Source organism: Aspergillus fischeri, genomic scaffold, assembly GCF_000149645.3.
Source record: "Aspergillus fischeri NRRL 181 1099437636245 genomic scaffold, whole genome shotgun sequence".
NCBI lineage: Eukaryota > Fungi > Ascomycota > Eurotiomycetes > Eurotiales > Aspergillaceae > Aspergillus > Aspergillus fischeri.
The window spans coordinates 1,914,205-1,930,675 of record NW_001509773.1 but is presented as its reverse complement, the minus strand read 5'-3'; the positions used below and the strand labels follow the sequence as shown (position 1 = coordinate 1,930,675).

Below are 16,471 nucleotides of genomic sequence, written 5' to 3'. Positions count from 1 at the left end.
TGAATAAAGACAAGCGAAGAGTGACAAGTGCAGAACCAAACTCAGCCCATCAGAGAATGCAGACGCCGGATTCAAACCAGAAACAGCTAAAGACAAGATAAGGTGACGTAGCGGAGGTACAGCCCTATCGCAAAGCATCTAGAGAGCCAAATCCAAATTGACCCTGCCGCGAAGTGCGGATTCCGCAGCCAAGGATGGCGGATGATTCGCTGGGATCGAGAAGACAGAGGCAGGAGCGCAAAGTATTGTTCATTCCATCTGAAGCTATTTCTCAGTCACTGAAACACCATTAAAAAATATTGCGAAGCAAGGCCGGCATCACTTGGTCAAACTTAAGACAGGAAGATGCGGACCTCTCATATCTAGGCACAAGAAGTTGAAGCGGGAAAATAATCTGGATCTCGGTAGGGGAATTTGAGGAGGATGGCAGAGATTTCGGCAATTAACAGTTGCAAGCTCCGGCACCCTGCGTGCCAGGTGCTTCCGGTCGCAAGTCCACACCGGGACGAGGAGTGGTGCGCAGATTGCGCGGGCCCGCCTGATCGAGAGGGAGTTTCTTGGCGATTGCGGCGAATAGTTCCTTCACATTTGTCGAAGTCTTCGCAGATGTTTCGAAGAAAAGGAGTCCGGCTTCACGCGCATAGGCTTCAGCATCAGCAGTCGGAATGGCTCTCTTGTCGGGATGTTCTGTAACTAGATCCAGCTTATTGCCAGCGAGGGCAATAACAATATTCTCATTCGCCTGTCGCTGCAGCTCCTTCACCCATGACTTTGCCTTGTCCAGCGACGACTGTTTGCCAATTGCCCGAGTTAGTTTTCAAAGTAGCCTGATAGTAGAGAAGGTGATCGGGGCGCGTACAGCCTGAGTGATATCGTAGACAACAACAGCACAGTTCGCATTCCTGTAGTACATTGGAGCCAAGGACTTGTATCGTTCCTGACCAGCGGTATCCCATATCTCGAACTTGACCGTTGTGCTTTCGTCCAGCGAAATGGTCTGTGTCAGGAAGGCAGCGCCGATCGTCGACTCTCGGTAGTCATCAAATTGATCCTATGATATCCGTTAGATCTAGGCTGTCCCCATGAGCCAACAGGCACCAGGATAAGAAGGACAAAGCTCACTTTGACAAATCTTAGCACTAACGAACTCTGGAGGATAAGATGTCAGCGACCGAAAGAACACCAATAGAGACTATAAAGAGCTCTAACCTTTCCAACAGCAGATTCACCTACAAATCAAACAGACGTCAGTAATGTAACTCAAAACAAATGCAGCGAGAGAGAACGAAAGGGCAAGCTAACCAAGCAAGACAAGCTTGAACTGGGCGAATCTAGCACCCGGACGGGTTCCTGCTGGCGCTCTGGAGGCCATAATGACTGATTTGGGAGAAGCACAGACTCAGGATGTATCTTAGAATTCAAGCGCCGAGATAAAGTGGTATAAGAATGAGGCAAGAGCGTTCTGAAAGATGGTTTGAGAGTTGATGAAGGCGGGATCGGGGTACCGGGGAGGTTTGATGGCGGGCTGCTGGTAAGGTAAGGTTACTACTGAAGTCTTGTCTGTAGCAGTCTGGGACAGAAGCAGATGACGAAGGGGGTCAGCCACAACTGGCTTTTCAGGGCCTAAGGCAACTGAATAACCTGCGGGGCGGTGTGGCGCTTCCAATAAGAACGTAATAACGTTAGTCCTACGTGCCTGTAGTAGTTACCTTGGTTGTAATAATAATACAACTTGCGACCTCTGGTTTCGCAGTACGGTGGTACGTGTAAGATACCTTACCTCTCTTGCGTCTTGCCTAGGTACCTCAGGTTTGAGGGTGGGCCTTATCATTTGGCATGGACGGAGCACACGGTACCTGACTTTATCAACCATAGTGCTATCTAGTACTCAACGATTGTTCCCTTTCTCGCTGGGAAAATCATCTCCAGCCTTCTTCTTTCAGTCTCTCCTTCTCCTGGTTGATTACTATTCTCCTTTCTAAGATACATACGCACTATGCGTTGATATTCATTTCATTCCCTTTTCCTAAACTCAAGCTATCGCAACCTTCTTTCCGATTAGTTTGACCGACCCATATCCTCTCAAGTCTAAACCCCCTCAACACTAGGAGACATCGACAATGGCTCCTTCTGTGCTACCCTTTCGCGACATCAACCTGCACGCCTCTCCCTCTCATTATGCGTTCACTTCTCCATCATCACCTAATGCTCAGACGCTCGTTGTCGACCGTCCAACCGGCGACCTGCGACTTGCGGATGGTACCCTGTCCGGCGCGAAACGCATATCTAGCATCGCTGGTATCTTGGGTATGATCAAGCTCAAACTGGGTAGGTTAAATGTCATCTACGTCCTATCTCAGTTTCTATGCTAACTGTCGCAGACAAATACATTATAGTCATAACAAAAGCCCAACCCATGGGTAGACTTCGCGGACACATGGTATACAAGGTCGCCGCCACTGAGTTCTTGCCCCTCCGCGAGCGTCCACTGCACGATCATGATGAAGACACCTACCTGGCACTGTTGAAAGAATTGCTCCGAACTGGACCGATGTATTTCTCCTACGCATTGGATCTTACCAACAGCTTCCAGCGTCAATCGCAAAGTGATCCCAGCCTTCCCCTGTGGAAGCGCGCTGACGATCGGTTTTTCTGGAATCGCTTCATTCAATCGGACTTGATAGATTTCAGTCTCGGGGCACATGATGCGACCGGTACGCGCTACGGCCCACAACCCGGAGCCGACCCCTTCATCCTCCCGGTCATATTTGGAATGCTCCGTATTACCCCGGCCAGGGTCAAATCAACATCATTTACTTTTGCCCTTATCACCAGGAGGTCTAGGCATCGTGGTGGGACCAGATACTTCTCGCGCGGCATAGACGAGCACGGCCATGTTTCGAACTATAATGAGACGGAACAGATCGTGATACTTAATGATGCGGCGGGAGGGCTCTCTGGTTTTGCGCCGGGACAGTCTATGACCAAGGATAAATCCGGTGGCTCGGGCCAGGATCTGCAGGTCATGTCCTTCGTCCAGACCCGAGGAAGTGTACCCGTATACTGGGCCGAAGTGAACAACCTCAAGTACATACCGAAACTTCAGGTTCGCGGAGTGGAGACAGCTGTTGATGCTGCACGCAAGCATTTCTCGGAGCAAATCAGAATTTACGGCGAGAATTACATGGTCAATCTTGTCAACCAAAAAGGCAGGGAGGAGCGTGTGAAGGAGGCCTATGAGCAGCTGGTACGCATATTGGTGTCTTCGTCGATTGAGGACACCGAGGCCGATGAAAACACTTCCGAGAAAGTCCATGTGGTAGAGCCCAGCCAGAGGCAAAAAGAACTGGACCGCCTGCATTACATTTACTTCGATTTCCACAATGAGACCAAAGGCCTGAGATGGCATCGTGCTGAGCTGCTTTTAGAACGTCTTGTCGATGGACTCTCACGAGGCGGGTACTTCCGTGGCGTTGAGGATCCCGGTGCCCCTGGCGGATTGTTAGAAATTCGGTCCCTTCAGTCAAGCGTCGTCCGGACCAATTGCATGGACTGCCTTGACCGGACGAATGTGGTGCAGAGTATGCTTGGGCGATGGGCTGTGTCGCGGCAGCTCATGGACGCAGGAGTCCTTCGTCCAGGCGAAGCAGCTAATGACGATCGGGAGTTTGAGAACCTGTTTCGTAACATTTGGGCTGATAATGCGGATGTTGTCTCGAAAGCCTATTCTGGCACAGGAGCCCTCAAGACGGACTTCACGCGCACCGGTCAAAGAACCCGGGCTGGAATGGTGCAGGATCTGTGTAATTCCATCACCCGCTATATCCGCAACAACTTCCTGGACGGCCCCAGACAAGATGGGTTTGATGTGTTCTTGGGCACCTATCTGCCTCCTGATTCTGCTCTTGGCAACATCCAGCTCTTCGTTGACCGCAGGCCGCTGATCATCCAGTCAATCCCTTACATCCTTGCTGCAGGCCTGTTCATGATCTTTGTTTCCATTTTCACGAGGCGGTTGCCGGACTCTGCCGTCTGGCCTATCCGCATATTCGTCTTTTTCTGGATGATTGTTTCGGCCTGGTGCGCACGCTTCATCTTCGCGCATGGCATGCTCTATGTAAGTTTGACCTTTACACCATCGCTGGGCATGGTCATTTGTCACTAACATTCTGGTCACGTAGGTCAACTGGCCAAAACTGAATACTCCTACGGCTGGATCCGAAGGCTATCAGGATGCACTCATCAAAGCACGTTCCGACCCAATCGTTGGACAATTCCTCCCTGCGAGAAGGCATCAAAGAGGTTACAGCAATGCTCGCCTGGTTTTCTTGGAAGAAGGTAAAACCAGGATTGAGTGATTCGTGCCCTGTTCTCTACAATCGTCGCCTTTTCCCTATTCGTTATATGTCTATGGCATATGCCCCTCTGTAGTTCTACGCTAGACAGCGGTTTGCGATTTTCTTCTGTTTCAAATATTTTATTACTTCAGGTTATTCTCATATCACCATTCGATTCATGGTTCAAAGCTTCTCCTCCAGCCAGATGTGTTTACATATGGGCTGCCTTGCGTGCATATTGCGTCCTAGTCTTGCCTTAGGGTACTTTCGGTGGCCCGCATGCTCTAAATATAATTAAATTGGACCTTCACTGCAGACTTATTCTTCGCCTATATTCGAAAAGTGTTGATTAGGATAGAATTGACTGACCCCACGTGATGCTGTTGATAAGGAAGTCCCGAAATAATCTCCGAGCGTCGGAGACCCGCGGTCTTACAGGTTACAAAAAAGATAAATCACATAATTTCCTCGTATCTCTCTACTTCGTGCTTCCCCCGCCTTCCAGGAGGGCTTTTTATATCCAGCTCTGATGCGAGACTTCTCATGTTCTCCTTCCCGTTTAGAAGTAATCAGCTGCGCTTTTTGTCCTGCTCATCATCCGCAATGGCTCGAAACTATGATGTAAGTAACGCTCTGGCGGTCATTGTGTCCATGACCCTGCACCATTGATCCAATAATGCTGATCTCAGGACTAGGCTGCCATCTCGGCGCTGAATTTGCTGCAGAGTAACTTCGCCGCCATTCAGCAGGTGAATAAAGACAGGAAGAACATGAATTTACGGTCCATTCCGGAGACCATCGAGTGGCTCCGACGCATCGGGTACAAGGTGCGTATTCATCCCATCTTTGATATTATTTTGGCAGAGCCTTGCTCACCTAAAACACGCATGGCCATGTACTGACGAAATGTCTATAAAAATGTGTAGTCTTCTGATTTGGACCGACTGAATCTCGTTCACATTGCGGGCACGAAAGGCAAAGGTTCAACTTCAGCTTTTGTGTCGTCTATTCTTTCCCAATATACTGTCTCGCAGTCACCCGAGTCGGAAAGCTCTTCCCCAAAAATCACCAAAGTTGGGTTGTATACCTCCCCTCACTTGCGATTTGCCCGCGAGCGCATCAAAATCGATAATGCCCCGCTTTCCGAGGAAAAGTTCGCTCAATACTTTTTCGAGGTATGGGACCGCTTGGAGGAGGCTGCTCGAGTGGCGGGGGAGAACCCTTCAGATCCACAGACGAAACCACAATACTTCCGTTATTTGACACTGATGGCTTTCCATACTTATATCAGTGAAGGTGTGGATGCCGCAGTGATCGAGTGCGGAATCGGTGGGGAGTACGACTGCACAAACGTGATTGATCGGCCTGTTGCAACTGCCATTACAAGCCTCGGGATCGATCATACCGCTTTGCTTGGGAACACAATAGAGGAGATAGCTTGGCACAAAGGTGGAATTATCAAGCCAGGCGTGAAGGTTTTCAGTTCACCCCAACCCCCCAGTGCGGAAGAAGTACTACACAAGCGTGCGCAGGAGAAGGGAACGCAGCTGCAGATTGTGTCGGGGCACCGTGAACTTCATAGCGGCAGTGAGCTCAAGCTTGGCCTTGCCGGCGACTTTCAATATACAAATGCATCGTTGGCTGTAGCTACTGCCGCCGAGTTCGTTGCAAAATTGGGACTTGAAGATATCCCTTCGGACTTTATGGAGAGGCCTCTACCAGCCAAGTTTCGCAAGGGATTGGAATCGGCTCGATTGGGCGGCCGATGCGAGACCAGAAGTGAGAAAGACATCACATGGTACATTGATGGCGGTCATACATTGGAGAGCATCAAACTGGCTGGCCAATGGTTCGCTTCCCAGATTCAGATTAATTCATCATCGAGCGCTGCAGCTGAGAAGAAGCTGAGGCTTTTGATCTTCAACCAACAAACTCGCGACAGTAATGCTCTTGCCCAAGCGCTCCATGAAACCCTCTCAAGTGCTCTAGGGTCGGAGAGCCCATTTACCCATGCGATTTTCTGCACCAACGTGACATACAAGGACGCCGGGTACCGGCCGGACCTCGTAAGCATGAACACTAACGCATCTGATGTGGAAAGGCTGCGGGTACAAAATGGCCTCGCTGAGAAATGGAATTCCATCGATCCCAAGGCGGAAGTTAAGGTCTTTGGCACTATCGAGGAGGCTGTTGACTTTGCTCGGGAGCTTGCGAGACAGGAGAGAGGCCATATAGGCCATGACGAGGCCCCTGTCATGACTTTTGTCACGGGCAGCTTACATCTGGTTGGAGGTTTTCTCGACGTTATCGAGACCAAACCTGGTCCACAATAAAGGCCACCGTCACGTCTCATTACATTACTCAGGATCCGCATCTTTTCTGCCTGTCAAAAGGTTTTCAACATCGCGAAGATACCCATATGAAATTTTTTTCTTTGGTCTCGTATAGGATCATACTCTTCTGGCCAGGAGGCGTTCGCCAGGTTTTCAACAAGACCTCTCCTTCTAAATCGTGCCCACAGTGGATAATTTGGTCCATTATTTGAAATGAACATGAATAATGCATAGCGATTTGCTACAATATGAACTTTTCCTCCTCTGTAGCCGAGTCAACTCGAGAAGGATTGACGCTCATGTCATACATTTCTTTCCCGAGGTCCATTCAAAGGATAAGCACATGGGAACTAAAGTAGATAGTAGGGGGCTGTAAGACCTATGAAATGAGGTAATATATGCCTTAAAGAGGATACGTATCACTTGATCCGAATTCATATTCGCTACCATTTGATTTTACCTCCGTGCTTGTAGTTAATCTATACGCGACTCGAACGATTATTGTGGCCCCCCGCGAAACGTCTCCCACTATCAGTATCTTAAGACTGTGACGTGGGGCCGTCGCTGAAAACCTTCCCGAAATCCATTATCTTTCGCGCCCTCGAATTCAACCACCCCCCTCCTCGCTCTCCACACTCCAGAGGTCATGTCCGACTCTAAGGATCGCAAGGGCAAGGCCCCCGAGGGCCAGTCTTCCGAAAAGAAAGACGGCGCGGTGAAAATAACCCCCCAGATGGCGGAGTCGCTGTTGGAAAACAACCCCGCTCTCAGGAACGAGATGGCCGGCATGGACAAAGAGAAGGCGGCGGAGGCGATGCGCAAAATGAACATTGCCGAACTGCTGACGGGTCTGTCGGTTTCCGGAAAGAACCAGAAGGATATGGCTTCGTACAAGTTTTGGCAGACGCAGCCTGTGCCCCGATTCGATGAGACGAGTACCGATACTGGGGGCCCCATCAAGATCATTGATCCTGAGAAGGTCTCGAAGGAACCGGATGCGCTGATTGAAGGGTTCGAATGGGCGACACTCGACCTGACGAACGAGACTGAGCTGCAGGAGCTGTGGGATTTGTTGACGTATCACTACGTGGAGGATGACAATGCCATGTTCCGGTTCAGATATTCGCAGTCGTTCCTACACTGGTGGGTGCACAACGTGGCGGAGGGATCGATTCCCACCGGCTTGGGAGGATGTGGATTATTGAGCGCTAACAATTTGACCTTAGGGCTCTTATGTCGCCTGGCTGGAAAAAGGAATGGCACGTCGGTGTCCGCGCTACGAAGTCGCGCAAACTGGTAGCGTCCATTTGCGGTGTCCCGACAGAGATCAGTGTGCGCAATCAAAAGCTCAAGGTCGTTGAGATTAATTTCCTCTGCATCCACAAGAAGCTCCGCTCGAAGCGCTTGACCCCTGTTCTCATCAAAGAAATTACCCGTCGTTGCTACCTCAATGGCATTTACCAAGCCATCTACACTGCGGGTGTGGTGCTCCCCACTCCTGTCAGCTCATGCCGCTACTACCACCGTCCTTTGGACTGGTTGAAGCTTTACGAAGTCGGCTTCTCTCCTCTCCCTGCCGGGTCCACCAAGGCGCGCCAGATCACCAAGAATCACCTTCCCAGCACTACCTCCACCCCCGGTCTTCGCCCCATGGAACCCAAAGACATCGACGCCGTGCATGATCTTTTGCAACGATACTTGTCGCGGTTTGCGCTGAACCAGGCCTTTACACGGGAGGAAGTGGACCATTGGCTCGTGCACAAGCCGGAGACAGTGAAAGAGCAGGTCGTCTGGGCATACGTGGCAGAGGACCCTGAAACGCACAAGATCACCGACTTCTTCTCTTTCTACAATCTCGAATCCACCGTCATTCAGAACCCCAAGCATGACAATGTGCGTGCTGCTTACCTGTACTACTATGCAACAGAGACAGCCTTCACCAATAACATGAAGGCTCTCAAAGAGCGTCTGCTGATGCTGATGAATGACGCTCTGATCCTGGCCAAGAAGGTAACTACAGGAATCCACTGCCATTTCTCTCAGTTTGACTTACGAAGCTGACATTATTTTGATAGGCGCACTTTGATGTGTTCAACGCACTCACACTTCACGATAACCCTCTGTTCCTCGAGCAACTCAAATTTGGAGCTGGCGATGGGCAGCTTCACTTCTACCTCTACAACTATCGCACCGCCCCTGTTCCTGGAGGAGTTAACGAGAAGAACCTGCCGGATGAGAAGAGAATGGGAGGCGTTGGCATTGTTATGCTGTAAAACCTTCTCACCGCATGGACCATGCCTCTTGTGCTCGTTGATGATCGCATCTTATACCTATTTCTCGCTGTGAGCTGAATTTGAGTGTGGTAAATATCATTAAAATTGCTTCTCACGATAACCCCATCTCCAATCATACCTGTGAGTAAAGTGATGTCTGGATGTAGATCTCTTTTCATGGCAACGATGATGCCTGGGGCAGCGGCCTGTCATGTAGTGGAGTGCCCCAGGCGCCAAGGCAACCCCATTATTATCGTTTCCGTGACGTCTGCATCACTTGGAAGGTCCAGACTCTCTGGTGCGTCCTTTGCATCAACACAGCATATCGTTCATCCAGCCGATTAGCCGGGTGGACTCTATCTGATTCTCCAGATATGGATAACTATGAATAATATTGTCTTGGCCATCGACTCTGCAGCCTGAAGCTGACTGTCATCGTAAACTCCCATTCCTCTTTAAGTACGGAGTACTCCACATTCCACCACGTCCAGCAGCCATTCTACCCTTTCTCGACTGGGCCGATGAGGTGTGCATCAATCAAGCGACTGTATGCACTGGAATCTGCATTGAAGGTTGCTACATTCTGTGATATATCCTTTGTTCTATTTACCTGCTCAAAATGGGTGTCGGCCAGTCGACTGAACTTCCGGGCCACGCAGGGACCCCAGGTTAGTCTTGACCATCATCGTATTCTGCCTTCCCCATTGCATCCACTTCTAGCAACGTACACTTCCTCGACACAATTGGCACCAGAAGAGAGGCAGATTTGAGCCAATCTAATGCAAAAACAGAACACTTAAGCCATGTGCTGGCTGAGCGGTTCGCGACCAAATGTTTCACTCCGCTGGAGCTCACCCACTTCAAAGATAACTTCTTTTCTCGCGCAATAGATCAAGGGGGCATGAAGTACTGGAACGAGAAGATCCTTTCGGATTTCCTCGGTATCCCTGACAGTAGCGATTCTCATTGTCCGCTTGATGCTGGACCGGTGATCTTCCGGATGGTTTCATACTTGGGCGCATTTCCCTTTCAGAATACATTGGCTCCGAGTGTTCTGACCTTCGAGGCAATGGTAAAGGTTGCAGTCTTGCTAACAGAACGGTATGGGAAAGTTCTACGACCAGCGCGCAAGGACCGCATCAAGCTTCTGTTCGGAAGTCTCGCTGACGTTGGGAGGCGTGATGTCGGCGCGTCTCCAGGCGCGGAGGATGTACGTAAGGAGACAGATGATTCTTCCGCTGTCAAATCGCATGTAACAGGTTTTGAGGTCGATGCGCCTGCCAACGATGACTACGGGGATGAGGATGAGGATGATGATGATCTCGCCCTGGCGGCCTTGGAATCGTTGGATGCTATTGACGTGTTCAAGCACGACTCTCGTATCGATAAGAAGGTTTATGAAGCTCGAATATCCGTCGCTACATTCCGTCGTCTTCTGATGCTCTTGATTGTCATTGCACCTTTGAAGACTTTGGAGCCTGTGACTTCGTATTCCTCAGACCTCAACGAGGCTCGAATGGAGAGCGTTCGAAAAGAGGCTGATACCATTTTGGCTGCCTTCAGTACTGAAGACTCCGATGGTGGTATCAGTTACCGATCATTTGCAAACATTACTTCAACCGCTTTACCATATCTCTTTGATCCCTTGACGCCCCTTTTCGAACATCTTCTGTTCAGCAAGAACCTGGACATGACCAAAAAGAGTGGATCTGACGCAATAGTAACAGACACAATTGAAAAGCCATCAGATAGTCCAGGACCCTCTCCATCGACAATTATGCTTCCCGGGAGTTTTGAATCGAGTATCCTCAAGCCGAGTGTTGTATCTCATCTTTCATTCTTCCTGCCTTCTCCTACCTCGAACGTGAATCTACTCCGGGGCAACATGCGCCTGCATCCTGTTTTCTCAACAGCTGTGCACGGTTCATCATTAACCTCTTTCTCTCACAACGTGCTCACATGGAACGCTGGCACACTACTCCTCCTCGAGGGTGCTGTCTCTGAACCATCCGAACATGGAGAGGGCATGGTTACGCTGGGAGCGTACCTTCCGCAGCCCTGGAAATCTGCACCATTGTCTCATTCTTCAACGAAGCCTTCTGACTCTTCAGCCTTGCCCTGTCTTTTTGAACTTTCGCCAAAGCACCAGCTTTTGCAAGGAAATCCTTCACCCTCCGTGCAGAAGCCCAACGCCCCCGTAGCATACTTCTCCACCAGTACGGGGATAGCGATTGGATGCCAGGTTCCACCTCCATCCCGAAGTCAACTCCTGACACCTACGCCTCTTGGAGCAGGCAGCTTGACCATTGACACGAGTCTCGACTCTGCAACCTTCTATATGTCGTCCATCGGTCATAATGGCGTTTTCCTCCCCCCAGCTACTACATCAATGTCGGAAGAAACAGTTAAAAAACAGATAGACATCTACACTCTGGAAATATGGGGATTGGTCCCCGAGCCGTCGGACGCATCCTCAGCAGAGCCGAGGCAGAGTGCAGTTGAGTTGCAGCGGGCGAAGTGGGAATTTGAAGCTCGTGAGGCTGAACGGAGACGAAACCTGAATCTGAAGGCCGGAGCCGGGGATTCTGCAATGGAGGGCGCGCGATGGCTTCTGGAGACTGCTGGGTTGATTGGTGATAGGCCTGGACAAAGGGGTGGAAGTATTTAATACGACTTCCCGGGCAATGATTTTTGTCGGCATGATCCATAGCGAGTCCTGGTTTGAATAGTCCACTTGAAGAGAGTTCCCATGCTATGGACAAAGCATTGATTCTGAGTTTCATGAATTCTGATGCTACAGAGGTACAGCAAACAGAATATATAATACATGATTTATGCGAGCTAAATACTCGCCATAAACCTCCTTTTCATACTCTAAGAGGCGTGAGACCAGTCGGGGGCCCATAGAAGTCCTTCAACTCCTCTTCTTCTTCCTCCTCGACAAGTCCATTGATGTTCTCGATTTCTGATTCCTCATCCGCAGCGTTACTCTTTAGGAACCGACTGCGCGCGCCTGAATTTGCGGCAGGAGCAGGAGTTCCGCTTTTTCTCGTGGCCTCGGGCTCGTGTTCATCCTTGTTCTCGCGCGGAAGACGTAAGGCCAGGAATCCCTCGGGGGCACGTTCTGCGCGGTCCATTACTTCATTCATGTACTTGCGCACCTCGTCTGGTGTCTTGACCACCCGTGCCAGAGGCTCTAGGAACTTCGGGTTGGCGCTGTAGATGCGAATCGTGACGGGCTGGTAGTACTCCTTAAGATTCGACTTGTCTGCATCTTCCTTCGACTCCTTGGATTTGTCGGAGTCTGGTTTGCTCGGAGTTTCCGCCTGAGCCTTCTGGCTGCCTTTATTGTCTGATCCTTTAGCCGAGTCAGTAGCGGCCGTAGCGGAATCCTGATTGCTAGAAGATTGAGTATTGTCCTTCTCCTTAGCGCCCTCATCGAACTTGTCATTCTCTTTCTTGTCTTTCTCTTTGCCCTCCCCACCTTCCGCTGCCTTGTCTTTGTTCTTGTCCGCTTTCTTCGACTTGGAGGTCGACTTGCCCTTGGCTCGGGATGTGGTCGTCACTGAAGCATCTTCTATGGGGAACGGTGTGTTGGGGTCCACCTTCCGAATGAGTAAGAAGGACGCTAGAACCGTGTTTCCTCCAGGAAGCCATTCCAAAATAGAGTACTCCGGAAACAAATACCGGTCTCCTGAGCCTGCATGACCTGAAGTGCTACTTCCGTAGGGAGTTAATGGTGAGGTAAACTCAAAGACAACCGACTTGTAGCCCACCCTAGGAGGAGGCAGGGGAGGAGCAGGACGATAGTAGGCCGGAGACCCGTGTTGCTGTGGACGTGACTGTATTGAAGGAGACTGGCCTTGGAATGGCGGATACTGGCCACCTGGACGCGGTGCTGGAGTGTGGTTCGGAGGAGGCTGGTTCATTGGCCGTACTGCAGGACTCGAATTTGGCTGGTGAGGAGTAGAAGCTGCGCCCGGAGGGGGCGGCGGGACTACCGCAATACTAGGACTAGATACTCCACCAGGGGGCGGTCGACTGGTCGCAGTCGTTCCCGGCTCCTGTTTGACCTGAGGAGTAGGATTAGAGTTCTGAGCAGTGGGTGTTTGAGGTTGCTTGGTCGGAGTTTGGCTGGAATTCTGTACTGCAGACTTCATCGCTGGAGAGGGCTTGGGAATTTGAACTTCCACTCTTGGCATCGGCTGCGGCTGCGGTTTAGCCTGTGATTGTGATTGCGGCCGATGTTGGGGGGTCGAGCCTGGCTGGGCCTGCGACGGGCCTTGCTTTTGACTCGGCTGCTCAGATTGCGATTGCTGGGAATTCTGCAGCGGTGAATGCTGAGGTTGTCGCTGTGGAACTCCCTGCTGTGCAGGTTGCGGCGTGTGGCGCGGTGTCTGCGATTGAGCACTGCCTGGAGCTTGCCCTTGTTGCTGTTGTTGCTGTCGCTGTTGCTGTTGCTCTCTCGCACGAATGATCGCATTCAGTTCATCAATATGAGCCTGAAACGCTCGAAGCTGTTCCTGAGACGCCTTGCTGCTAGCAACCACTCTCATCAGCGCCTTGAGATCGGGGTCTGAAGCAGCTCGCGTTGCAAGCATTTGAATGACCGGGTCCGGACTGGGCTTTGGAGGTTGAGGGGGCTGTGCATGTTGAGACGCAGGCGGGCGCTGGGCTGACTGAGGGGTATAGGGGGGACGAGGAGCATTGTGAGAAGGTGGATGAGTGGGTGTTCGCGCGGGATGTGGAGGCGGATGTTGGCTGCCCTGGGGGTAACCTGGTTGTGGCGAAGCCGAGTGGGCGGGGGAGTAATGAGCGGGCTGGCGCGACTGTTGAGATGGTGGTGGATGTGGATAGGAATGGTACTGCTGGAAGTTGGGATGGCCATAGTGAACCATCGGCCGCTGGGGGGGAGTGTATTGAATCGGTGGCGGAGCGTTAGGATCTTTGACGGTGTACAGCATAGCATCGAAAAGGTGAGGCCCAATCGCGATGTTGCAAGGTCCAACTTTCAGCATGGACTCCTTGGGGGGATTTTTGCCTTCAATCTGCTCTCTTTTGGACTTCTTGGGTTTGGTGTAGTATCGCTCTAGAATGCCGTCGCTGAGCCATTTCTTCTTCGATCGTTCCAGAGAGGCGAGAAGGACAGCACTGTAGGAGACAAAGAAACCGCGTCAGTTTAAGTCCGCACTCAAATAGATGCAACCACAATGCGAAGGCACTGCACTCGATGAAACCCGGAAGAACGCACCTCTCGGCGATTGACTGATACTCTTTGGATGAAAGGTCGGCGGGCTGCGGCGCGCACAGCGTTGGGAGAGCCTCTCCATCCTTGATCTTCGTCGGCAGGGGCTTCTCGATGACCTCTGGTTCAGGCGGAGGAGGTTGGGGCGTGGGAGCAACACTCGGTGTAGAACCTTTCTTCTTGGAAGAAGAGCCCTGTTGAGCCTGAGATTGAGGTGCGGCTTCAGATTGACGTCTTTTCGCGGAAGGCTCGCGACGGTCGCGGGTGGAGAGTTTGCGCTTCTCAGCCATGCTGAGCTATCACACACGGGGCAGTCGAGGAAGAACCTTGCTAGAGGAGATCAAAAGCATCTCCGACGGTTCTGTAAGTGACTGCAGGGGAGAGATGAAAGAAGCGAGCGAGGGTGAGTTGCGGAGAAGAAAGAAAAAGGAACGCAGAGAAACCACGAGCGATGAAATCACGCTGCTTTCTAAGATTACTGCAGTGCTGGGTGTCACTACTCCATCATTCTATGCTGCGCTCTTCCTCCCGTTGTACAGATGTTTCACAGTGACTTTTGGACATAAAAATGGTCATTTATCTATCCTGATAATTTTTGATAATATTTCTCCCCATCAAAGGCTTATCTTTCCGACTCTATCTGGTGGATCTCCGAGGTACGCTTCCTATCTTTTAGAGCATCGCTCGCATACTCCGTACTTTGCTCTCTTCTTTCGGAAGCTCATATTGAGAGATATGCTTGCGTGCTCATAGGATTTGGCTATCGGATCCCACTTCACAATGGTTGAGTTACAACCGATCTTCAAAAAGGCCTACTGGACGCTGGCCGCTGGAGGCCTGGTTTATGTGAGCTTCATCTGCGCGCTCACATGGCCCAATGTCCAAAGATTGTATGCTTTGCTTATCTATATTTCTACAAACGCGGCTAACGATTCTGGTGCCATGCGGATAGCGCCCTGTATGCGAACAAAGTCAACCCTGCTCTGTGGGAGGATGTGAACCAGGTCGAGCGCTTTGGGTTCCTGAGTACGTGGAAACGCCCCAGCTATCCATGAAGTGGTCGTTGTTGACTTGGCCAGAAACACAGGTCCAACCATTTAATCTGGTTACCCCCGATAATGAGACAATCTATGGCTGGCATTTACTCCCTCTACACCTCTGCCGTGAGCACGAAGAGGAACTGAACGCAAACGAGCCATCTGGTCCAGCTGAAGACTATACCCGAACCTCAGCTTTCAGATTTCTAGCCAACGACCCTAACGCTCGAGTAGTTGTCAACTGTAAGCGCACTGATTTCTTCGCCTTGCGACACAATCAAAAGATGCACACTAACTAATCTTTGTTCAACTGCAGTCCACGGCAATGCCGCGCATCTCGGCTCCGCTCAGAGACCTGAAATCTATCGCATGTTTCTGGGCTTGTCAACGCCCTCCAACCCCGTCCATGTCTTCGCAATTGACTATCGTGGGTTCGGAGTGTCCACCGGCTCCCCAACGGAAGAAGGCCTAATTACCGACGGTGTCTCCCTCATCAATTTCCTGAGCGCCGGTCCTTTGAACGTCCCGCCTTCCAGGATTGTCATTGCGGGACAGAGCCTGGGAACAGCTGTGAGCGCCGCAGTCGCTGAGCGCTATGCATTTGGATCGCCAGATCCCGCAGCTGTCCAACCCGCCATTAAAGACCCCGAACCGTTCGCAGGTGTGGTCCTCCTCGCATCATTCAGCAACCTGCGAAATCTTATCGAATCCTACAGCTTCAAAGGTCTTACGCCGCCGATGCTCTCTCCCTTGTTTGGGTACCCTCGCATACAAAGATGGGTGAGGAGCCATATCCTCGACCACTGGGACACGGCTGCTCGTCTTGCACGCCTGACAGGCGTCGGACCGTCAGCTGAGGAAGACGCGAAGGCAGGGTACAACAGCAAAGATCTGGATCTCGCAATCATTCATGCATTCAATGATGTCGAGATCCCCTGGTACGAAGGACGTAGTGTCTGGATTGCTGCCACAGGTGAAAACCAGAAAGACGCCCCCGGCACCCTTGCGTACCAGAAAAAGGAAGAGGGTGGTCCAACCGAGGTGAAGATCTGGGAGAACAGGTCCGGGAAGCACGCCGTGAAGAAGGTTCGATGGGAACGTGTAGGCTACGGTGGTATGTCGCAGATTCGTTTCGATGTTCTTATTCTACCGGGAGAGACTGAGCTGATACATTCTAGGTCATAACCGTGTGGCTACTTTCTCCGCTGCTGCTCTTGCTGTGCTCAGGGCATTCGAGGAGTAAAGG

The 16,471-nt window shown here is 51.2% G+C and overlaps 7 protein-coding genes across 7 annotated transcripts, besides 3 other annotated features; 5 read left to right on the top strand and 2 right to left on the bottom strand.

Moving 5' to 3' along the window:
• Positions 1 to 442: 442 nt before the first annotated feature.
• Positions 443 to 1,372, bottom strand: NFIA_108160 (Rab family GTPase; the record flags this gene model as incomplete). Its single annotated transcript, XM_001267219.1, has 5 exons — positions 443 to 790; positions 860 to 1,051; positions 1,123 to 1,149; positions 1,210 to 1,229; positions 1,303 to 1,372. The coding sequence occupies 5 exons, from the start codon at positions 1,370 to 1,372 to the stop codon at positions 443 to 445; spliced, it is 657 nt and encodes a 218-aa protein (XP_001267220.1).
• Positions 1,373 to 2,120: 748 nt separating this feature from the next.
• Positions 2,121 to 4,358, top strand: NFIA_108150 (putative phosphoinositide phosphatase (Sac1); the record flags this gene model as incomplete). Its single annotated transcript, XM_001267218.1, has 3 exons — positions 2,121 to 2,328; positions 2,382 to 4,117; positions 4,182 to 4,358. The coding sequence occupies 3 exons, from the start codon at positions 2,121 to 2,123 to the stop codon at positions 4,356 to 4,358; spliced, it is 2,121 nt and encodes a 706-aa protein (XP_001267219.1).
• Positions 4,359 to 4,940: 582 nt separating this feature from the next.
• Positions 4,941 to 6,670, top strand: NFIA_108140 (tetrahydrofolate synthase; the record flags this gene model as incomplete). Its single annotated transcript, XM_001267217.1, has 3 exons — positions 4,941 to 4,958; positions 5,033 to 5,164; positions 5,264 to 6,670. The coding sequence occupies 3 exons, from the start codon at positions 4,941 to 4,943 to the stop codon at positions 6,668 to 6,670; spliced, it is 1,557 nt and encodes a 518-aa protein (XP_001267218.1).
• A 646-nt stretch (positions 6,671 to 7,316) lies between these two features.
• On the top strand, positions 7,317 to 8,943 carry NFIA_108130 (glycylpeptide N-tetradecanoyltransferase swoF; the record flags this gene model as incomplete). The annotated part of the gene is made up of 3 exons (XM_001267216.1): positions 7,317 to 7,813; positions 7,897 to 8,680; positions 8,746 to 8,943. The coding sequence occupies 3 exons, from the start codon at positions 7,317 to 7,319 to the stop codon at positions 8,941 to 8,943; spliced, it is 1,479 nt and encodes a 492-aa protein (XP_001267217.1).
• A 619-nt stretch (positions 8,944 to 9,562) lies between these two features.
• Positions 9,563 to 11,611, top strand: NFIA_108120 (TLD domain-containing protein; the record flags this gene model as incomplete). The annotated part of the gene is made up of 2 exons (XM_001267215.1): positions 9,563 to 9,611; positions 9,735 to 11,611. The coding sequence occupies 2 exons, from the start codon at positions 9,563 to 9,565 to the stop codon at positions 11,609 to 11,611; spliced, it is 1,926 nt and encodes a 641-aa protein (XP_001267216.1).
• A 199-nt stretch (positions 11,612 to 11,810) lies between these two features.
• NFIA_108110 (uncharacterized protein) lies at positions 11,811 to 14,478 on the bottom strand (the record flags this gene model as incomplete). Its single annotated transcript, XM_001267214.1, has 2 exons — positions 11,811 to 14,094; positions 14,195 to 14,478. 2 exons carry the CDS (start codon positions 14,476 to 14,478, stop codon positions 11,811 to 11,813), a joined length of 2,568 nt encoding a protein of 855 aa, XP_001267215.1.
• Positions 12,388 to 12,416: a microsatellite.
• Positions 12,990 to 13,457: a mobile genetic element.
• Positions 13,371 to 13,405: a microsatellite.
• Positions 14,479 to 14,968: 490 nt separating the features above from the next.
• NFIA_108100 (alpha/beta hydrolase) lies at positions 14,969 to 16,468 on the top strand (the record flags this gene model as incomplete). Its single annotated transcript, XM_001267213.1, has 5 exons — positions 14,969 to 15,078; positions 15,141 to 15,214; positions 15,268 to 15,468; positions 15,542 to 16,339; positions 16,404 to 16,468. The coding sequence occupies 5 exons, from the start codon at positions 14,969 to 14,971 to the stop codon at positions 16,466 to 16,468; spliced, it is 1,248 nt and encodes a 415-aa protein (XP_001267214.1).
• Between the last annotated feature and the right edge of the window lie 3 nt (positions 16,469 to 16,471).